The sequence below is a fragment of the Hirundo rustica genome, chromosome 24 (assembly GCF_015227805.2).
Source record: "Hirundo rustica isolate bHirRus1 chromosome 24, bHirRus1.pri.v3, whole genome shotgun sequence".
In the NCBI taxonomy this organism is placed as follows: domain Eukaryota; kingdom Metazoa; phylum Chordata; class Aves; order Passeriformes; family Hirundinidae; genus Hirundo; species Hirundo rustica.
In genome coordinates, this window is record NC_053473.1 from 6737481 (window position 1) to 6754202 (window position 16722).

A 16722-nucleotide genomic window follows, 5' to 3' on the forward strand; every position below is an offset into this window, starting at 1 on the left:
CTATTTCCAAACAAGGCTGAGTGGCTGACACAACGTGGGGACAGAGATAATGTCCCTGCCCAAATTAAGGTCACCTTAACCCCGCTCAGGAAAGCTGAACTGGGGGCTCAGCCTGACTCCAGAGCTATTTTAAGCCCAGGGAGGTTGAAGGGCAGCTGCTCCAGCAGGGAATGTTTTATTTAAAGGCTATTTGGTTGCTCAAAATGTCATTAAATTATTAAAAGTCCTTTATTTTAATGCAGCAGGGATTTGTGGATGGGAATGAGAGGGGTTCACAACCCCGGGCTGGGGGGATGTGATGATCCACATCCATTTTTAGACCCTTTTATTTTCCCGGGTTTCTTTTCTTTCTGCAGACTGGATGTTGGAAACGGGGGATCAGCTGGGTTGTCTCAGCAACAGTTGCCTTGATGTGGCTGTAAATGTTTCATGGGAAGCTGATCCACCTTCTCTGCCCAGATGGCTCCAGTTCTGGAGCTCGGGAACACAGATTAATGGGGAATGGGCAGATGTTGCCTTACCAGAAGGGTTTAAGCTGTAATTAGATGAGCTGGGATGGGGCTGAGCATCCTAGGAAGGGTTCAGGGGGGACACGGGAGGTGATTCCAAGGTCCTGGTGAGGTCTAAACCTCAAAAAAAAACTGGGATGAAACACAGGGTGTACAATAACCCCCAGCTCTCCCAGTTTGCCCAGTCCAGGGCACCTCATGCTTCCCTGGTGGATGATGGGAATTCTCAGGATGGCAAACAGGTCCTGTTCCATGGTGGGAGCTGCCACGTGGAATCCTGGCTGGAAGCAGTTCAGGATCTGCCCAGTGTTGATGTTTTTCCCTAAAGAACAGCTGATATTAGTTCAGGCTGGGAGATGTGTTACCAATCCTAAATGGATTTTGGGAGATTACATGCTTTGGTAAATCCAATTTTTAAGAGATCAGTCTATATAAAAATAACATTTTCATGCAACATAAGGCCCATTAAAAAAATAAAAGAAAATCCAGTGAAACGAAGCTCCAATTATCTATGAGATATTTCCAGAACCAAAACAGCACCCATGTGCCTGCTCATCCGTGTAAATCCGGCATTTCTGGAGTCCTTTTTCCCACCTGTGCTGTGCATGGAGGTGTTTATATGCAGGGAAGGGATTTGGGAATCTGTCTGAAGGCCTGGAAAGGGAGGAAATGACATCGGGACTGATTTGGGGATGGGTGGAAGGATCTGCAGCCAGGAGCTCCCTGCAGTTCACCACCTCCGGGGAAGGTGATGCTGAGCTCCAGGGAGCGTCAGGGAGATGCCAGCAGAGCAGAGCCAGGGTTATTTGGGGAACAGGACGGTCAGAAATCGAGCTGGAGCCATTTCACAACATCAGGGAGGCTCAGGATTTGTTTATGGAGCCCGATGACAGCAGCTCAGTGCCGAGGGAAAATGAGGAATGATGAAAGCTGGGAGGAATGGACAGTGGGAGGTGGCAGCACGTCATGGAATCCTCATGGGAAGAAACTCTTCTGAGTCCTCATAAAACATCCCCGGGGACAAGAGCTGAACGAACGCTCCTGGAGGAGCGGCGGGGCGGGGAGAGGGGGGCATGGCTGCCGCATTTCGTAATCGGGGTGAGTGAGTCAGAGCTGGTATTTCTGGGAATGAGAGAGGCAGGAATCTCTGCCGGGAGCACGGGAGGGCCGGTGCCTGAAAACCTGAGCTTCTTCAGTGAGCTGTGGAGAGAAGGGAAATTGAATGCTAGGGGAAGGTGGGAACAGAGGAATGAGGAGCTGGGATTGGGGGAAACAGCTTGAAAATTGAGCCTGTCCACTGAGCTGCGGGGACTCGGGGAGAGAGGAGCTTTCCTGGCTGTCCCAAACAGGAGGAATGGCCTGAACTTCATGGATCTCCCGACCAAGACCTGTTACCTTTGAGAGGAGGGCATTTGAAAGCTTTTGTGCTATGAACCTGATCCAAACCAGCTGCTGGATATTTGCTGTGCATGGAGAGACCGTGTGGAGGTGGAATCCCCGTCCCTGGAGGTGTCCAAGGCACTCCTGGGGATGTCCAAGGAGCTCCTGGGCTGGGGACGAGGTGAGGATTGGACACAGCTTGGACTTGGTGATCCTGGAGGGCTTTTCCAACCTCAGGGATTTTGGGATTCCGTGCTACACCTCAGGTGATGATGCTGGACCTTCACCCACGGTTTCACACAGGATGGATCTCATGGCAGCGACCCCAAATGTTCCATTTGGAAAAAGAATAAATTTGGATCAGGCCAGCTCCCAAATCCCTCTCCTGAGGCAGCTGGGCAGATTCCAGCCTTGCCAGCATTCCAATCCCCTCCTTGCCCCTGTTCCAGCAGCTCCAGCAGCTCTGTGTGCTCCCAGGGAAGGACAGACGTGCACAGGGATGAAATGATGGGACATCTGAGATGGACAAAAAGAAAGGATTTATCTCCGCCAAGGCTCTGGGGTGCTCTGCTGTAGGGCATGGGATTCCTGGGCATGGAAATAAACGGATTAATGCCTCACCAGGCATCCTGGCAGGGTTGGGTGGGGTTTTGGATGGATGTATTTAATCATTTCTCTTTAAACCAGTCCTGTCTTGGAGGGGGACTTTGGACAAGGGCCTGGAGTGACAAGAAAATGGCGAATGGCCTGAGGACGAAGGGCGGGGTTAGATGGGATATTAGGGAGAAATTCTTCCCGGTGAGGGTGGGAAACCCCTGGAATAGATTTCCCAGAGAAGCTGTGGCTGCCTCTGGATTCCTGGAAGCGTCCAAGGCCAGGTTGGAGCAGCCTGGGATAGTGGAAGACGTCCCTGCCTGTGGCTGGGGTGGAATGGGATGAGCTTTAAGGTCCCTTCTAAACCAGCCCAGCCTGGAATTCAGTGATTCCATGTCTTCCACAGGCTTTAAAACCCTGGAGAAACAAACTGCCTTTATCCTAGTGGTTTTCTGTGGTGTTTTTTGTTGGTTTTGTTTTTTACCTATGGCAAGGATGAAGTGCTCCATTTCTATAAAAAACAGCTAAAAATTTCCTCTTCACCCCAGATCTCCATTTGTGACTGAACAAAGAGGAACAACAGCTTCCTGGCCTGCAATCACTTTTCTTCTCCATGTGTTGCCAGAAGACTCCTGGAAAATCCCTCCACGGCTGGGAAGAATAGCGGGCAACATTGACACCTGCTGTCGGGACTTTTAACAGCCACGCACTCCCGTAGAGCCAAGAGCATGAAAACAGCCTGAAAAAAAAGGATTGCTTACAGTAAGCTTTATTTAATCATCATTATTGCACACAATGAAATCCGAGGGATGGATTGGCTGGAGAAGGGTTGGGATCACTGGGGCCAGTTGCAGCAGGTACAGACGGGGTCGAAGACCAGCCCCTGCTCGCAGCTCTGCAGGAAGGTCTGGCCGTTCAGGCAGCTGTAGAAGTTCCTCTTGTTGTTGGGGTCTGCGTAGATCCCGTTGGGTTTCCCGGCGCAGAAGCCGGAGCCGCCGGAGCCGCCGGAGCTGCTGCTGCTGGTGGTGGTGGGAGCCTCGGTGATGGGAGGCAGGGGCTCAGCAGGGGGAACGCAGTCTGGGATCGAAGAATTCAAAGCAGGAAAAGGTTTATTTTCATGTTCCCAGCATTTCAACCCTCCCACGCCTCCATAGGGAGCTTGGGAGTCTCTATCAAGGAGCTGCTCCCGTTGTTGGTGGTGGGAGCCTTGAACGGGAGGAATGGGGAACACAGTCCGGAATTCAGGCAGGAAAGGGTTGAAACTGTTTCATCCCTCCCACACCTCCATAGGAATTTTGGGAGTCTCCATCAAGGAGCTGCTCCTGCTCTCCTGGAGCCACTCACCGCCGCTCTGCAGCCCCAGGCCCTTCTTCAGGGTGGAGATCAGGGGGTATTTGCCTTCCTTGCAGAAATCCCCAGTGAAGTCATCCATGTCCAGGGCCCAGACCATGGCACCTCCAAAGTTGTTCTTCTTCAGCCAATCCACCTGTGGGGAGCAAAATCCCAGTGAGCCCCAGGAACTGATCCCACAGGAGGCTCCGGCCTGGTCCCACCACGGCCCCCCGCCCCCGGACCTTGAGGCCGAAGCTCTTGATGTTGTCATAGCCGACCCACTCGCTGCCCTGGTAGGCGTAGGGAACATCCTGGGGTTCATCCCAAGCCTGGGTGGCTCCAGAACTCAGAAGAGTGCAGATCTAAGGAGAAGGAAGCAGAAATGTTATCCACGAAAAGGGAAAAGCCCAGGCTCTGCCACTGCCTTGGCTTTATCCTCTGCTTTTGTGCCACTTCCCTGTTCCCTGAGAACACAACTCCTTCCTAGCAATTCCATGGATGGCTTTGTGTCTGAGCCATGAAGAAAACTCTGTGGGAGCTTCCTGATAAATTCCTTCAAATGATTTGAGAAAGGAATGTGATGGGAATTTCCATACCTCGTAGTAAGCCAGAGTTCCAGCCTCCCTGGTGTAGGGCCCAGCGGGGCCAGGCCCAGATGCTGGAGCTCCAACAGAGGTGTCAGATGGGTTCTGCAGGGTGAAGCTCTTCCCGTAGGTTGGGAATCCCACAAGGAGCTTCTCAGCTGGGGCACCATTGCTCTTCCAATAATTCATGGCGTATTCCTGCGAGAAACCAGCCCTGCTCAAGTCTTTGCTAGGATTTGTAGGATGAATTCCTCAAAATCTCCTTGGGGAAGCTGCCGAGGATCTGAGACCCTGTGAGTGTCCCAGAAAAACACTCACGACATTGAAGTATTTGTAGTCTCCGCTGTCAGCAGGGCCAGCGTACAGGGGGCTGTTCTCGCCAGTGTTCCTCTCCCAGGATCCATGGAAGTCGTAGGTCATCACGTGGATGTAATCCAGGTACCTGTGGGCAGCGGGGGCTGTGTCCTCACCTGAGGCACCAGAGCGGAGGGTGCCTGGTCACCCCACAGCCCCTGCACATGGGGGGCTCCCCCAGGGGCTCTTTCACTTCAGTGCTTCCAGGAAACCCCTCAGATCCCACCAGAGACACTGGACTTTGCCACTCACTTGCCCAGCTCGGCAATCTCGTAGCCAGCCTGGATGGTGGAAAGTCCGGCAGCAACGGCGGCGGTGACCATGAGCCGGGGCCGGTTGCTCTGTTTGGCTTCCTGCTCAAAGGCTGCCAGCAATTCCTGAGGGATCCAAGGGACAGTCATCGCCTGGGGCTCTGGGATGGGGCTTTGCAGCCACCCAGAGCTCAGAGGCCAGAGCTGTGGCCAGCAGAGCCTGGAGCCAAGCCCACCTTAACCAGGACGGTGAAGAGAGCCTTGTCCTGGGCAGGGCTGCCCCTGGAGCCGGGGTATTCCCAGTCCAGGTCCAGCCCGTCAAACTGATACTGCCTCAGGAATTTGATGACAGACTTGATGAAGGTCTGGCGGTTCTCAGGAGATGAGACCATGGTGGTGAACCTGGGCAAGCAGAGCAGGAGAGAGGTGGGGTTTCCATGGAGACCCTTCCTCCTCTCATTTGTTTTCCAGGCTTCTGTTTAGGGCAGGACATGGTTTCAACTCACTTCTGTGTGCCAAAATTCCATCCTCCAATGGCCAGCAGGGTCTTCAGATCTTTGTTCCTGCAAGGGAAGAGGCAGGGCCCTGAGTTATTGCAAGTCCACAGCAACCAGAGCCACTGTCCCCATGCTCAGGGGATGGGTCTGTCACGCTACCCTGCCCTGTCCGTGGCTCTCTCCCTCTTCACTCAGCTCCCCACACCCGGAGCTGCTGTCACCGAGCTCAGCCTGAATCCCAGGGAAGAGCTGGGAGGGAGCAGCAGCCGTGGCCGAGGCGCCCGGCACTCACTGGTTCTTGAGGCCATTGAAGGACTTGTACAGGGTCTCGTCGTTCCACTCGTAGGTGGTGATCTCGTTGTTGTTCATGCCGGCGAAGGCATAGATCAGGTGGTTGCATAGGCACGGGTCGACATTTTCGGGGGTGAACTTGCCCAGGCCAGGTCTGTACTGGGCCCAGTTGGTGAAGTAACAGGTCAGCACATAGGCAGTGCCTGCGGGGACACACCGGGCATGGAGGGGCTGCGGTGCCCTGGGCACAGCCCGGCCCCTCGGGCACATCATCCCCACGCTGCCGCCGGCAAAGGCCGGGGCACAGCCCCCTGTGCGGGGCGGGGGCTCCGGGAAGGGGCAGCAGGGCTGGGCACCCCTCGGACCCCGCCGCAGCCCCGCAGCCGAAGCCTTCCTCCTCTGCGCCCGGGCAGCGCTCGGTGCCGCCGCCTCCGCTGCCCTTCAGCTCCTGACTCGGGCTCGGTGCCCCGGACCGACCCGTCCGGCCCGGGAGGCAGCGCGGGGCTCCTGCAGGAGCTGGTTCAGGGAAGCAGCACCTACCGAGGTGGGCGTTCAGCAGCAGCGCCAGGCCTGGCAGGGCACAAGGAAACAACAGAGGGGTCACTGTTTGCTCTTGGAAATGCAGAGCCTTGCTGCAAGACTCTGCTCCCAAGCGGAGGCAGAGGAGTTATTCTACAGAAGAGGCTAACATTTGTCCAAGTGTTTCCAGTAGAGCTTGTCAAATCATTTCAGGTGAAAGCATAGAAAAGGAACCAAGCGGGTGCCAAAGCAGACATTTGATTTTTGGATTTAAGTTAGAAAGCACATTTCAGTTCCACCCTGCAGTGAACTCCGTCCACGTTCAAAGCAGAACAGATCCCCAACCACACCAACACTAAAGAACAGATGTCTCCATCCCTCAAGGAAATTGTGAAACCTTTGACAGAAAAGAGAGAGCAGCATTTCTATCCCTTCACCCCCCTGTACCGGCAGCAGAGTGACAGTGCCAGAGCCTCCAGCCCTGGTCAGGAAGGCAGAGAGCTCCAGCTTGCAGCAGCACTCACCGGTGAGCAGAGTGAGCTTGGCCATCTTGGACCAGGACTGATGTGCTCAGCCTCTCTCCCACTTTTATATCCTGCTGCCAGTCTGGGATCAACAGCGACGGACAAACATTACGAAACCTGGCAGAGAGCGGCGTCACCAAACCTGACGCCAGGACAATGGGCCCGAGCCCTCCAGCTGGAGGGGTCACTGCTGTGGGGCTGTGCCATGTCCTGGTGCTGCAAGAGCAGATAAAGAATGGGATTAGATTGCTTTGATTGTTCCCGGTGTTGTTTCCATGTTTCTGTCACCTCTGGCCGCAGCACAGGGACCGATGGCTGAAGTGTGTGACCTTGTGCTGTCCTTGAGCCCTTCCCCAGGGGGTGGCACCGCCAAACCCAAGCTTTGGGCTTTGCCAGGCTTGGGTGTCCTTGGTGGGACCGTCCTGAGGCAGGACTGAGCGGGGCTCTGGCTCCAGCAGCCCTGGGAATGTTGGAGGCTGTGGGATCTGGGCTCGCTCGCTATGGGCAGCGCTGGGACAGAGGGACCTGGGGGGTCTGAGCTGTCTCTTGCCCGGCCAGCTGAGCTGGGATCTCCTCAGGGAAGCAGGCAGGAGGATCCGATCACTACAGAAAAACCACATTGGTTTTCACTGAGTCATTCTCCGCCTGATACAGAAAAATTCTTCTGTAAGAGGCTTTGTTTTTGTCATCTTCTTTCCCTAATCTCCTGACACCCATGGTCACAAGAACAAGTGGGAGGACAATGCAGCAGAAACTGATTCTGATTCACTTTGTTTCCATCAACCCAAGGAGACCAAGCCCTTGCGCCACACATTTGTTTTGGTAGTGCCAACATCTCTGGAAGCACTCAAGGACAGCACAAGGTCCCTGCCCAGCTGCCAGTGGGGACACAAAGCTGTTGTTAAAAACAACATTTGGAACAATCAAAGCAATCTAATCCCATTCTTTATGTGCTCTTGCAGCACCAGGGCATGGCACAGGCCCACAGCAGTGACCCCTCCAGCTGGAGTGCTCAGGCTCATCGTCCTGGTGTCAGGTTTTTGGGATTTTTTCCTGTCAAAAACACCCCTGTCTGTGCTGGTGCCATCCCTGAATCTGCCAAATTTCCAGGACAAAAAGGAGGAGAAAGTTTAAAGGAACCATCCCGGAAGGAGCATCTGGGCACTGCTGAGCTGGGCACAACAGGAGTATCAGGGTCTCTTCTCCACGAGCCATCAGGAAAGAGCAGAAGGACAGACAGACTCCATCCCGACAGCCGTGGAATCAGTGGGATGAGAGTTTTAGAGGGAAGATGTAGCAGGAAAAGCCCAGAGTGGCAGAATCTCTCTGCAACCCAACACTGGAATAGTTGGAAGGTCCCTGTCTGCTCTTTTTAATTGGAATTCTTTCAGCAGGGACCAATTCTTGTGCCCTTTGCCACCTTCCACCACCCCCAGGGAACCCAGGGCAAACCGCCTTTGTTATAACAGGAGGACAGGAAAAGTCCTGAAGGAAAATCCTGAAGGAAAATTCCAGGATCTGAGTTTACCACCCTCACATGAACACAAATCAGCGTCCTTGAGCCTGCACCAAATGCTCTCCTTTTCACACTAAAACACCTTCCACGGATAACAGAGCTGAAAATGCTCCAGAGGTCAGTGAGGGTAGGATTTTCCAGATCTATCCCGGTTGAATTTGTACCCTGGGACTTTATCAACCAAGAAAAACATTGGAAAAATACTCCTTGAGGATGTTGTCCTGTTATCAGCTGTATCCCACCCCGTGCCTGCACCATATCCCATAGGCTCTGGCTGGCACATTTAATCTGCAGGTCAGCCAGCATCTGATGCCAGGCTGTTTTCCAGGCTTCCATTCATCCAAGGCTGGGTGACCTCCTGGAAAGTCACCTTCATGTCACTCCAAAAGGAATTAAACATCCCAGTGCAGGGACACAGCGGTGTGCCCACTCTTGAGTGGGCAAAAGGGAAGAAATCCCCAATCTCTTCACACAGGGTGAGAGCTTGGAGTCTCCACCTGGACAGAAGATGAAAATAAAAATGTGGGAAGGATATTTTGAGGCATCTAGCTGAAGGACCTTCACTCAAGAAAAAATGGGAATGCTTGGCAACACGGCGTGTCTCAGTTTGGGAAAGAGCGGAGCAGGAAGAGGAGGGGATAATGTGAGGAAAATTAACCTGCCCCATCTTCTGGAGCATCCTTTGAAGAGTTTAACCTCCAAAAAGCAAAGAAACTTCCTCTGCTTCCCTGAGGAGATCCCAGCTCAGCTGGCCGGGCAAGAGACAGCTCAGACCCCCCAGGTCCCTCTGTCCCAGCGCTGCCCATAGCGAGCGAGCCCAGATCCCACAGCCTCCAACATTCCCAGGGCTGCTGGAGCCAGAGCCCCGCTCAGTCCTGCCTCAGGACGGTCCCACCAAGGACACCCAAGCCTGGCAAAGCCCAAAGCTTGGGTTTGGCGGTGCCACCCCCTGGGGAAGGGCTCAAGGACAGCACAAGGTCACACACTTCAGCCATCGGTCCCTGTGCTGCGGCCAGAGGTGACAGAAACATGGAAACAACACCGGGAACAATCAAAGCAATCTAATCCCATTCTTTATCTGCTCTTGCAGCACCAGGACATGGCACAGCCCCACAGCAGTGACCCCTCCAGCTGGAGGGCTCGGGCCCATTGTCCTGGCGTCAGGTTTGGTGACGCCGCTCTCTGCCAGGTTTCGTAATGTTTGTCCGTCGCTGTTGATCCCAGACTGGCAGCAGGATATAAAAGTGGGAGAGAGGCTGAGCACATCAGTCCTGGTCCAAGATGGCCAAGCTCACTCTGCTCACCGGTGAGTGCTGCTGCAAGCTGGAGCTCTCTGCCTTCCTGACCAGGGCTGGAGGCTCTGGCACTGTCACTCTGCTGCCGGTACAGGGGGGTGAAGGGATAGAAATGCTGCTCTCTCTTTTCTGTCAAAGGTTTCACAATTTCCTTGAGGGATGGAGACATCTGTTCTTTAGTGTTGGTGTGGTTGGGGATCTGTTCTGCTTTGAACGTGGACGGAGTTCACTGCAGGGTGGAACTGAAATGTGCTTTCTAACTTAAATCCAAAAATCAAATGTCTGCTTTGGCACCCGCTTGGTTCCTTTTCTATGCTTTCACCTGAAATGATTTGACAAGCTCTACTGGAAACACTTGGACAAATGTTAGCCTCTTCTGTAGAATAACTCCTCTGCCTCCGCTTGGGAGCAGAGTCTTGCAGCAAGGCTCTGCATTTCCAAGAGCAAACAGTGACCCCTCTGTTGTTTCCTTGTGCCCTGCCAGGCCTGGCGCTGCTGCTGAACGCCCACCTCGGTAGGTGCTGCTTCCCTGAACCAGCTCCTGCAGGAGCCCCGCGCTGCCTCCCGGGCCGGACGGGTCGGTCCGGGGCACCGAGCCCGAGTCAGGAGCTGAAGGGCAGCGGAGGCGGCGGCACCGAGCGCTGCCCGGGCGCAGAGGAGGAAGGCTTCGGCTGCGGGGCTGCGGCGGGGAGCCCGGCGGGGTCCGAGGGGTGCCCAGCCCTGCTGCCCCTTCCCGGAGCCCCCGCCCCGCACAGGGGGCTGTGCCCCGGCCTTTGCCGGCGGCAGCGTGGGGATGATGTGCCCGAGGGGCCGGGCTGTGCCCAGGGCACCGCAGCCCCTCCATGCCCGGTGTGTCCCCGCAGGCACTGCCTATGTGCTGACCTGTTACTTCACCAACTGGGCCCAGTACAGACCTGGTGAGGGCAAATACACCCCTGAGAACATCGACCCGAACTTGTGCAGCCACCTGATCTATGCCTTCGCCGGCATGAACAACAACGAGATCACCACCTACGAGTGGAACGACGAGACCCTGTACAAGTCCTTCAATGGCCTCAAGAACCAGTGAGTGCCGGGCGCCTCAGCCACGGCTGCTGCTCCTTCTATGGCAGGGCAGGGCAGGGCAGGGCAGGGCAGGGCAGGGCAGGGGGACCGCACTGTCCCCTGAGCATGGGGACAGTGGTGGCGGGCACTGCCCATTGGCCTTTGGCCTTTCCCACCAAAAGGACCTGGCCTGCAAAGGCCATGGTGACACCAAACCCTTGGGTCACTCCGCTTGCTGTCCCTCCCTTGCAGGAACAGGAACCTGAAGACCCTGCTGGCCATTGGAGGATGGAATTTCGGCACACAGAAGTGAGTTTAAACCATCTTTTTCCAATAATGACTCCCAAGAAAGGAAGGGAGAGGAGGAAGGGGCTCCATTCCAATCCCAACTCTGTTGTGCTCTGCTTGCTCAGGTTCACCACCATGGTCTCCACACCCCAGAACCGCCAGACCTTCATCAACTCCGTGGTCAGGTTCCTGCGCCAGTACGGATTTGACGGGCTGGACCTGGACTGGGAATACCCCGGCTCCAGGGGCAGCCCTGCCCAGGACAAGGCTCTCTTCACCGTCCTGGTTAAGGTGGGCTTGGCTCCAGGCTCTGCTGGCCACAGCTCTGGCCTCTGAGCTCTGGGTGGCTGCAAAGCCCCATCCCAGAGCCCCAGGCGATGACTGTCCCTTGGATCCCTCAGGAATTGCTGGCAGCCTTTGAGCAGGAAGCCAGGCAGAGCAACCGGCCCCGGCTCATGGTCACTGCTGCTGTGGCTGGAGGGCTTTCCACCATCCAGGCTGGCTACGAGATTGCTGAGCTGGGCAAGTGAGTGGCAAACCTGGGGTCACTGGTGGCACTGGGGTGGGTTCCTGTCAGTGAAAGCTGCAGAGAGCCCCTGAGGGAGCCCCATGTGCAGGAGGAAGGGCCATGGCTGGGGCTGATGACCGGGCACCCTCCGCTCTGGTGCCTCAGGTGAGGACACAGCCCCCGCTGCCCACAGGTACCTGGATTACATCCACGTGATGACCTACGACTTCCATGGGCCCTGGGATGGCTCCACGGGCGAGAACAGCCCCCTGTTCAACAGTGGCAGCACCCTCAGTGTTGTGAGTGCCTTTGGGGCCCCTGGCCCATGGCTCCTCTTGCCACAGCACATCCTGGCCCGTGCCTGAACCGTGCTGGCTTTTCCAGGAATATGCCATGAACTACTGGAAGAACAACGGCGCTCCAGCTCAGAAGCTCCTGGTGGGATTCCCAACCTATGGGAAAACCTTCACCCTGCAGAACCCATCCAACACCGCCGTGGGAGCCCCAACCTCCGGGCCTGGCCCTGCAGGACCCTATACCGGGGAGGCCGGGCTCTTGGCTTACTACGAGGTGCGTGTGGTACTCAGCCCGAGCACTGCAAGGGCAGCCTGGACACTGCTGGGACTTCCCAGCACAAATTCCTATCCTGGCTCACATTTCCACTGCCCTTTTTCCCAGATCTGCAGCTTCCTGAACTCTGGAGCCACCCAGGCTTGGGATGCCGCCGAGGACGTGCCCTACGCCTACAGGGGCAGTGAGTGGATCGGCTATGACAATGTCAGGAGCTTCGAACTCAAGGTCTGGGGGCAGGGGGCCGTGGTGGGACCAGGCCGGAGCCTCCTGTGGGATCAGTTCCTGGGGCTCACTGGGATTTTGCTCCCCACAGGTGGATTGGCTGAAGAAGAACAACTTTGGAGGTGCCATGGTCTGGACCATCGACCTGGATGACTTCACTGGCACCTTCTGCCACCAGGGCAAATACCCCCTGATCTCCACCCTGAAGAAGGGCCTGGGGCTGTGAATGTGCCGTGAGTGCCACGGGAGGGATGCGGGGTTTATGTCCCAAAGGCTGCAGCGCTGGGAACGCTGTGGGGCCATGCAAGTGGGGCAGGGAGGAGGGGGCATTACAATCATCCCTTCCCCAAGGGAAATCCTGCTTTCTTTTCAGGCCTCAAGAGCTCTGCACAGCCCAGTCCTCACGTCCCTGCAGCTGCTGAAGGTGCAGATGGCAGTGCTGGAGGAGCTGCAGTGCCGATGGTGGGGACTAGCCATGGAGATCCCGATCCCATTCCAGCCCAGTGATCCCTCTGATCCCATTGCACGCAATGAGAATGATTAAATAAAGCTTTACGCAAAATCAACAACTTCCTGTTTCAGCTCATTTTGTCCTTTGTGTTTTGTTGTTTCCTGCTTCACTTGGGACACTTGTGCTCTGGGAAGGGCTTGGATTTCATCCCAGCCTAGGATTTTTTGCTGCCCTTCCCTGACAGCCACTTGGAAACTGAGGGAGGAACTGTTGTCACATCCCCATGGCTTTGACATCACAACCTCAGGCTGTTCCCCAAAGCCAGCCCAGCACGTTCCACAGGAAAAAGCCGAATCCTCGGCTTTCCCCTGCTCCCTCCCCGTGTTGCCATCCCCCTGCTCCTTGGCTGTAACAACTGGAGCACGCAGAGCCCATCCCAGGAAGCTGTGGCAGGGCAGGATGGTAGTGGGGCACAAAGGTAAGAGCTGGGCGAGGTGGGGGCACCCAGAGGGGCTGTGTTTTCTTCTCCTTCACCTCCCCGGTGGCATCGGCTTCCTCAGAGATCTCAGATCACAATTCCTTGCTCAGGCTGGGGAAAATCAGCCCTTTGTGTCTTTGAACAGGCAGAGCTGAAGGGCAGATCCCTCCAAATACCCAGGGCCAAGGGAGCTTCCCAGCTGGGAGATGAAGGCAGAGAGCAGCACGTGGTCATTCTTTTCTCTTTTCCTCTCTTTTTTTCTTGTTTATCCCACCGGTGGCTTTTCCCTGTGCCCATGCCCCAGCTGTGAAGAAGCAAATCTCCTTTGGAACAACCCAAGAACGGAAAATGTTCCCCTACTACTTTGCCCCAGACAGGCTGGGAGTCGAGATTCCAGGGGTGCGGGGGAACCCTTTGCTGGGGCCAGGATGTTACCTGAGGCCAGAGGTGAGCTCTTCTTTCATTTTGGGGCTCCTTTATGAAAGGCACAGGAGTAATAGGGCCACACCTGCCCTGCAAACCCACTGCAGGATGTCCCCACATCCACCTGGAAAAAGGAATTATTTACTTTCCCAACCGATTCTTGAGGCTCTGCAATAGTGAGAAATTAAGGGAATTATTAGGAATAACCTTATTAGGAATAACTTTTGCCGCTTAGGTAATTCTGCCCTGCAAACGGTGCATTTAAAACATCAGTAAATCATTTTGGCTTTCAAATTTCAGGCAAACATCTTCAAATCCTCCATAAGCACCCGACCCATGAGCAGTCGGGGGTACGTGTTGGGTGCCAGGACAGCCCCGCGCTTCCAGCCGAAGGCTCGGGTAAGGAGAGGGCCAAAAAAGAGGGGGAAAACAGCCAAAAAAGCAGCCAAAAATATTCCCAGCAAGGGTGACTGCTGCTCTGGGGAATGTGGGAGTTTTTGTCATAAAATGCTTCATCTTGAGGTTTTTTTCCCCACAGACAGTGACCCCCGGCCCCGCTGCGTACCAGCCTTTCCTGGGGGATGAGAGGAGGTGCCAGCCTGCCTACGTTCCCTTTTCCTCCAGCAGCCCGCGATTCCCAACCAGGCTTCTGCATAAGGATTTGTTCCCTGGGTAGCTTAAATCCTTTTCTCCCAATAAGCAGAAGCCCCGGTAGGGAGAAATGCACAAATGAGAGATGGGAGCAGAGTTCCCTGTAAAACTTTTGATCTCCAAAAAGAAGGGTTTTTTTATCTCCAAAAAGCTCCCCCTGCTTTAGGCTTTAGCTTAGGGCACTGACTGGGACACCACAGAATGGAATTCCCGTGGATCTTTCCCTGCTGAAAAAACTGCTTCAAAACCCAGGCTGAGGTTCTCGATGCTGTCTCACATCTTCCTTCCTGAGGCATTACTGTTGCTCTTAAGGAAAAATTGTACTTTCGATAACCATGGAAGTAAATTCTGGAATTATAAACACCAAAATCAGCTCCAAAATTGAGATGTCTGGCGCCCGTTTCCTTTAGGCCTGGAACTTACAACATAGAGCAGCCTTCAAACAGAAGAGTCACTTGGCCGATGAAGTTTGGGGCCCCGGACTGGGATGCGGTGGCAGCACCACCCAAGAGGATGGTGAAAATGCAGGTCCAGAAGGTAAGGATTGGGATGAGGGGAGGTTATTCCTGTCTCAAAGCTTCTGAGAGGGGAAATTTCCTTTTCACTTCACATTTTCTCTGTTTTGTTATCCTCTGCTGCTCCTGAGAGAGGAAATATTTTTGCTTCACATTTGCACAATTTTTTTGGTGTCTTTCCCTGCCAGGGGCACAAGACACAAACTGATTTTCTCTCAGAAAAAGCCTGTGCAAAACCCTTCCAAAAACCCCTTTTATTTAAAAATTTCCTCTGGAAGTTTCTACCCCCAAAGGGAGCAGAGTGGGGCCCCCACTGCCTTGTGTGGCTCTGCTGGAAACAAAAACTCATTTAAAGCACAGCTTTAGGTTTCACGCCGTTCTTTTCTGGATCATTTTCATTGTTATTCATGAAAAGTTGGGTTTTTTTAGATGACTATGGATAAAAATTTCCAGAAAAATCAGGGCAGAGAGGCCTACCTGAAGTTGTACCACAGCTGAGGAGCCACATCTTCCTTTGGAGACACCTACACCACCAGGCTTAATAAATCAAATATTTGAAAGTTAACATCAGAATTTGTTTTAAAAATAGTTTGAAGATGTTTTAAAACATTTTAATATATTTTAAATGTATTGAAGATATGGTTTAAAAGTATTTGAAATGATTGAACTGAAATAAAATCAAAGTACAAAAATTAAATAAGAAAATGAAAAAGATAATAAAAGTACAAAATATTTTAAAAATCCAAATAAAATAATGTAAAATAATATAGAAATAAGATCTTTTCAAACCCAGAGATTTCCTTCTCAGTGTCTAGAATAGGGCTGTATTTTGGATTTGATATTGACAGGGTCAATAATATTGGGATATTTTGGATAATACTGGAATATTTTGGTTAATATTGGGATAGTTTGGTTCTTGCTGGTCAGGGCTTGCACAGAGCTGGGGCCTTTCCTGCTTTTCCTGGGGGAGAAGTTGGGAAATTGTGAGGGAGACACAAAGAGACCCAAAGGATATTCCAGACCATGGGACATCATGGTCAGGGTAAAAAATGGGGGGGAAGGGAGGAACTGGGGGATATTTGGCCAAGTCACAGGCTCCAAACCCTTCCAGGATTTTCCCGTCATTCCATGACCCCCCTTGGATGAGACCTTGCTCTCCTGGAGGTGCCTGTGGGAAGCAGGAAAGCAACTCTTTGTTTTTCCTTTGCTTTTCCTATTAAATCATCTTAGTCTCAACCCATCAGTTTTCCAGCTTTTCCCCTCACAAATCCTGATGGGGAAAAAACTTATCTCCATGATCCCACTGGAAAAAAAGAACAAACCCTCTCTCCGTGATCCCTTTGGATGGGGAGTGAGCGCCTGTGAGGGGACTGGAAACCACAACCCTACCCCACCTCAGCTCATCCCCCCTTTTCCATGGATTTCCTCACTTTTCTCTCCAAATCCAGCCCTTCCCAAGGCAGGAAAGGAGCCAAACAACTGCAGCCAAAGGGCAGCTCCTTCATTTCCTCAGTGTCGGGAATGAACATTCCCACCTTCCCCTCAGCTTCTGTGTTCCGCCACAACAATTCCTCCTCATATCCAGGCCAGCCCAGGGCGGTCCTCCACAGCCTGAGGAAAAATGAGGAATACTGAGGTGTTTTTGGTACCGTCGGAGAGTTTTTAATGTCTTTGTGCCCAAAATAACACCCTGAAATCATCGGAGGGAAAGAGGCCGGGTTGGGACAGGCCCCAACCAGGCCTCACCAGGTGCGGTTTTTGCATTTTGGTTTCCTCCCTACTGAAACAAAAATATTCTCAAGTAAGGAACAAGAATACTTGAAACTGAGAATCTGGCCACAAAAATAAACGTGGTCCGAAACAGAAAGTTCCTAGTGTTGGGAGCAGCTGTTTCCCCCTCAGAGCTTGGATTTTTGTGTTTCC

The 16722-nt window shown here is 53.6% G+C and overlaps 3 protein-coding genes across 3 annotated transcripts; 2 read left to right on the forward strand and 1 right to left on the reverse strand.

Annotated features, from left to right (window-relative positions):
• The first annotated feature begins 1395 nt into the window (after positions 1-1395).
• Positions 1396-15480, forward strand: CIMAP3 (ciliary microtubule associated protein 3). Its single transcript, XM_040085800.2, is given in 7 exon segments — positions 1396-1470; positions 1473-1534; positions 13513-13657; positions 13934-14032; positions 14172-14305; positions 14695-14821; positions 15229-15480. Coding segments are annotated over 7 exon segments (711 nt in total). The 3' UTR covers positions 15298-15480.
• Positions 3279-6875, reverse strand: LOC120762913 (acidic mammalian chitinase-like). Its single transcript, XM_040085797.2, has 11 exons — positions 6836-6875; positions 6333-6362; positions 5794-5995; positions 5511-5567; positions 5241-5406; positions 5006-5130; positions 4718-4841; positions 4412-4597; positions 4058-4177; positions 3828-3969; positions 3279-3560 (listed from the first exon to the last, which is right to left on the reverse strand). The coding sequence occupies exons 1-11, from the start codon at positions 6858-6860 to the stop codon at positions 3319-3321; spliced, it is 1419 nt and encodes a 472-aa protein (XP_039941731.1). The 5' UTR covers positions 6861-6875; the 3' UTR covers positions 3279-3318.
• Positions 9532-12825, forward strand: LOC120762914 (acidic mammalian chitinase-like). The gene is made up of 11 exons (XM_040085799.2): positions 9532-9657; positions 10131-10160; positions 10510-10711; positions 10943-10999; positions 11104-11269; positions 11380-11504; positions 11680-11785; positions 11871-12056; positions 12165-12284; positions 12373-12514; positions 12655-12825. The coding sequence occupies exons 1-10, from the start codon at positions 9633-9635 to the stop codon at positions 12505-12507; spliced, it is 1152 nt and encodes a 383-aa protein (XP_039941733.1). The 5' UTR covers positions 9532-9632; the 3' UTR covers positions 12508-12514; positions 12655-12825.
• Positions 15481-16722: the final 1242 nt, after the last annotated feature.

What these genes read in the sequence shown, in the direction of transcription:
- LOC120762913 (XM_040085797.2), bottom strand. Translation starts at nt 6,860, where the DNA reads ATGGCCAAGCTCACTCTGCTCACCG. An exon ending in CAAGCTCACTCTGCTCACCG is followed by an intron (nt 6,363 to 6,835) that starts GTGAGTGCTGCT and finishes GTGCCCTGCCAG; the next exon opens with GCCTGGCGCTGCTGCTGAAC. An exon ending in TTCAATGGCCTCAAGAACCA is followed by an intron (nt 5,568 to 5,793) that starts GTGAGTGCCGGG and finishes CTTCCCTTGCAG; the next exon opens with GAACAAAGATCTGAAGACCC.
- LOC120762914 (XM_040085799.2), top strand. Translation starts at nt 9,633, where the DNA reads ATGGCCAAGCTCACTCTGCTCACCG. An exon ending in GCTGCTGAACGCCCACCTCG is followed by an intron (nt 10,161 to 10,509) that starts GTAGGTGCTGCT and finishes GTGTCCCCGCAG; the next exon opens with GCACTGCCTATGTGCTGACC. An exon ending in TGGAATTTCGGCACACAGAA is followed by an intron (nt 11,000 to 11,103) that starts GTGAGTTTAAAC and finishes CTGCTTGCTCAG; the next exon opens with GTTCACCACCATGGTCTCCA.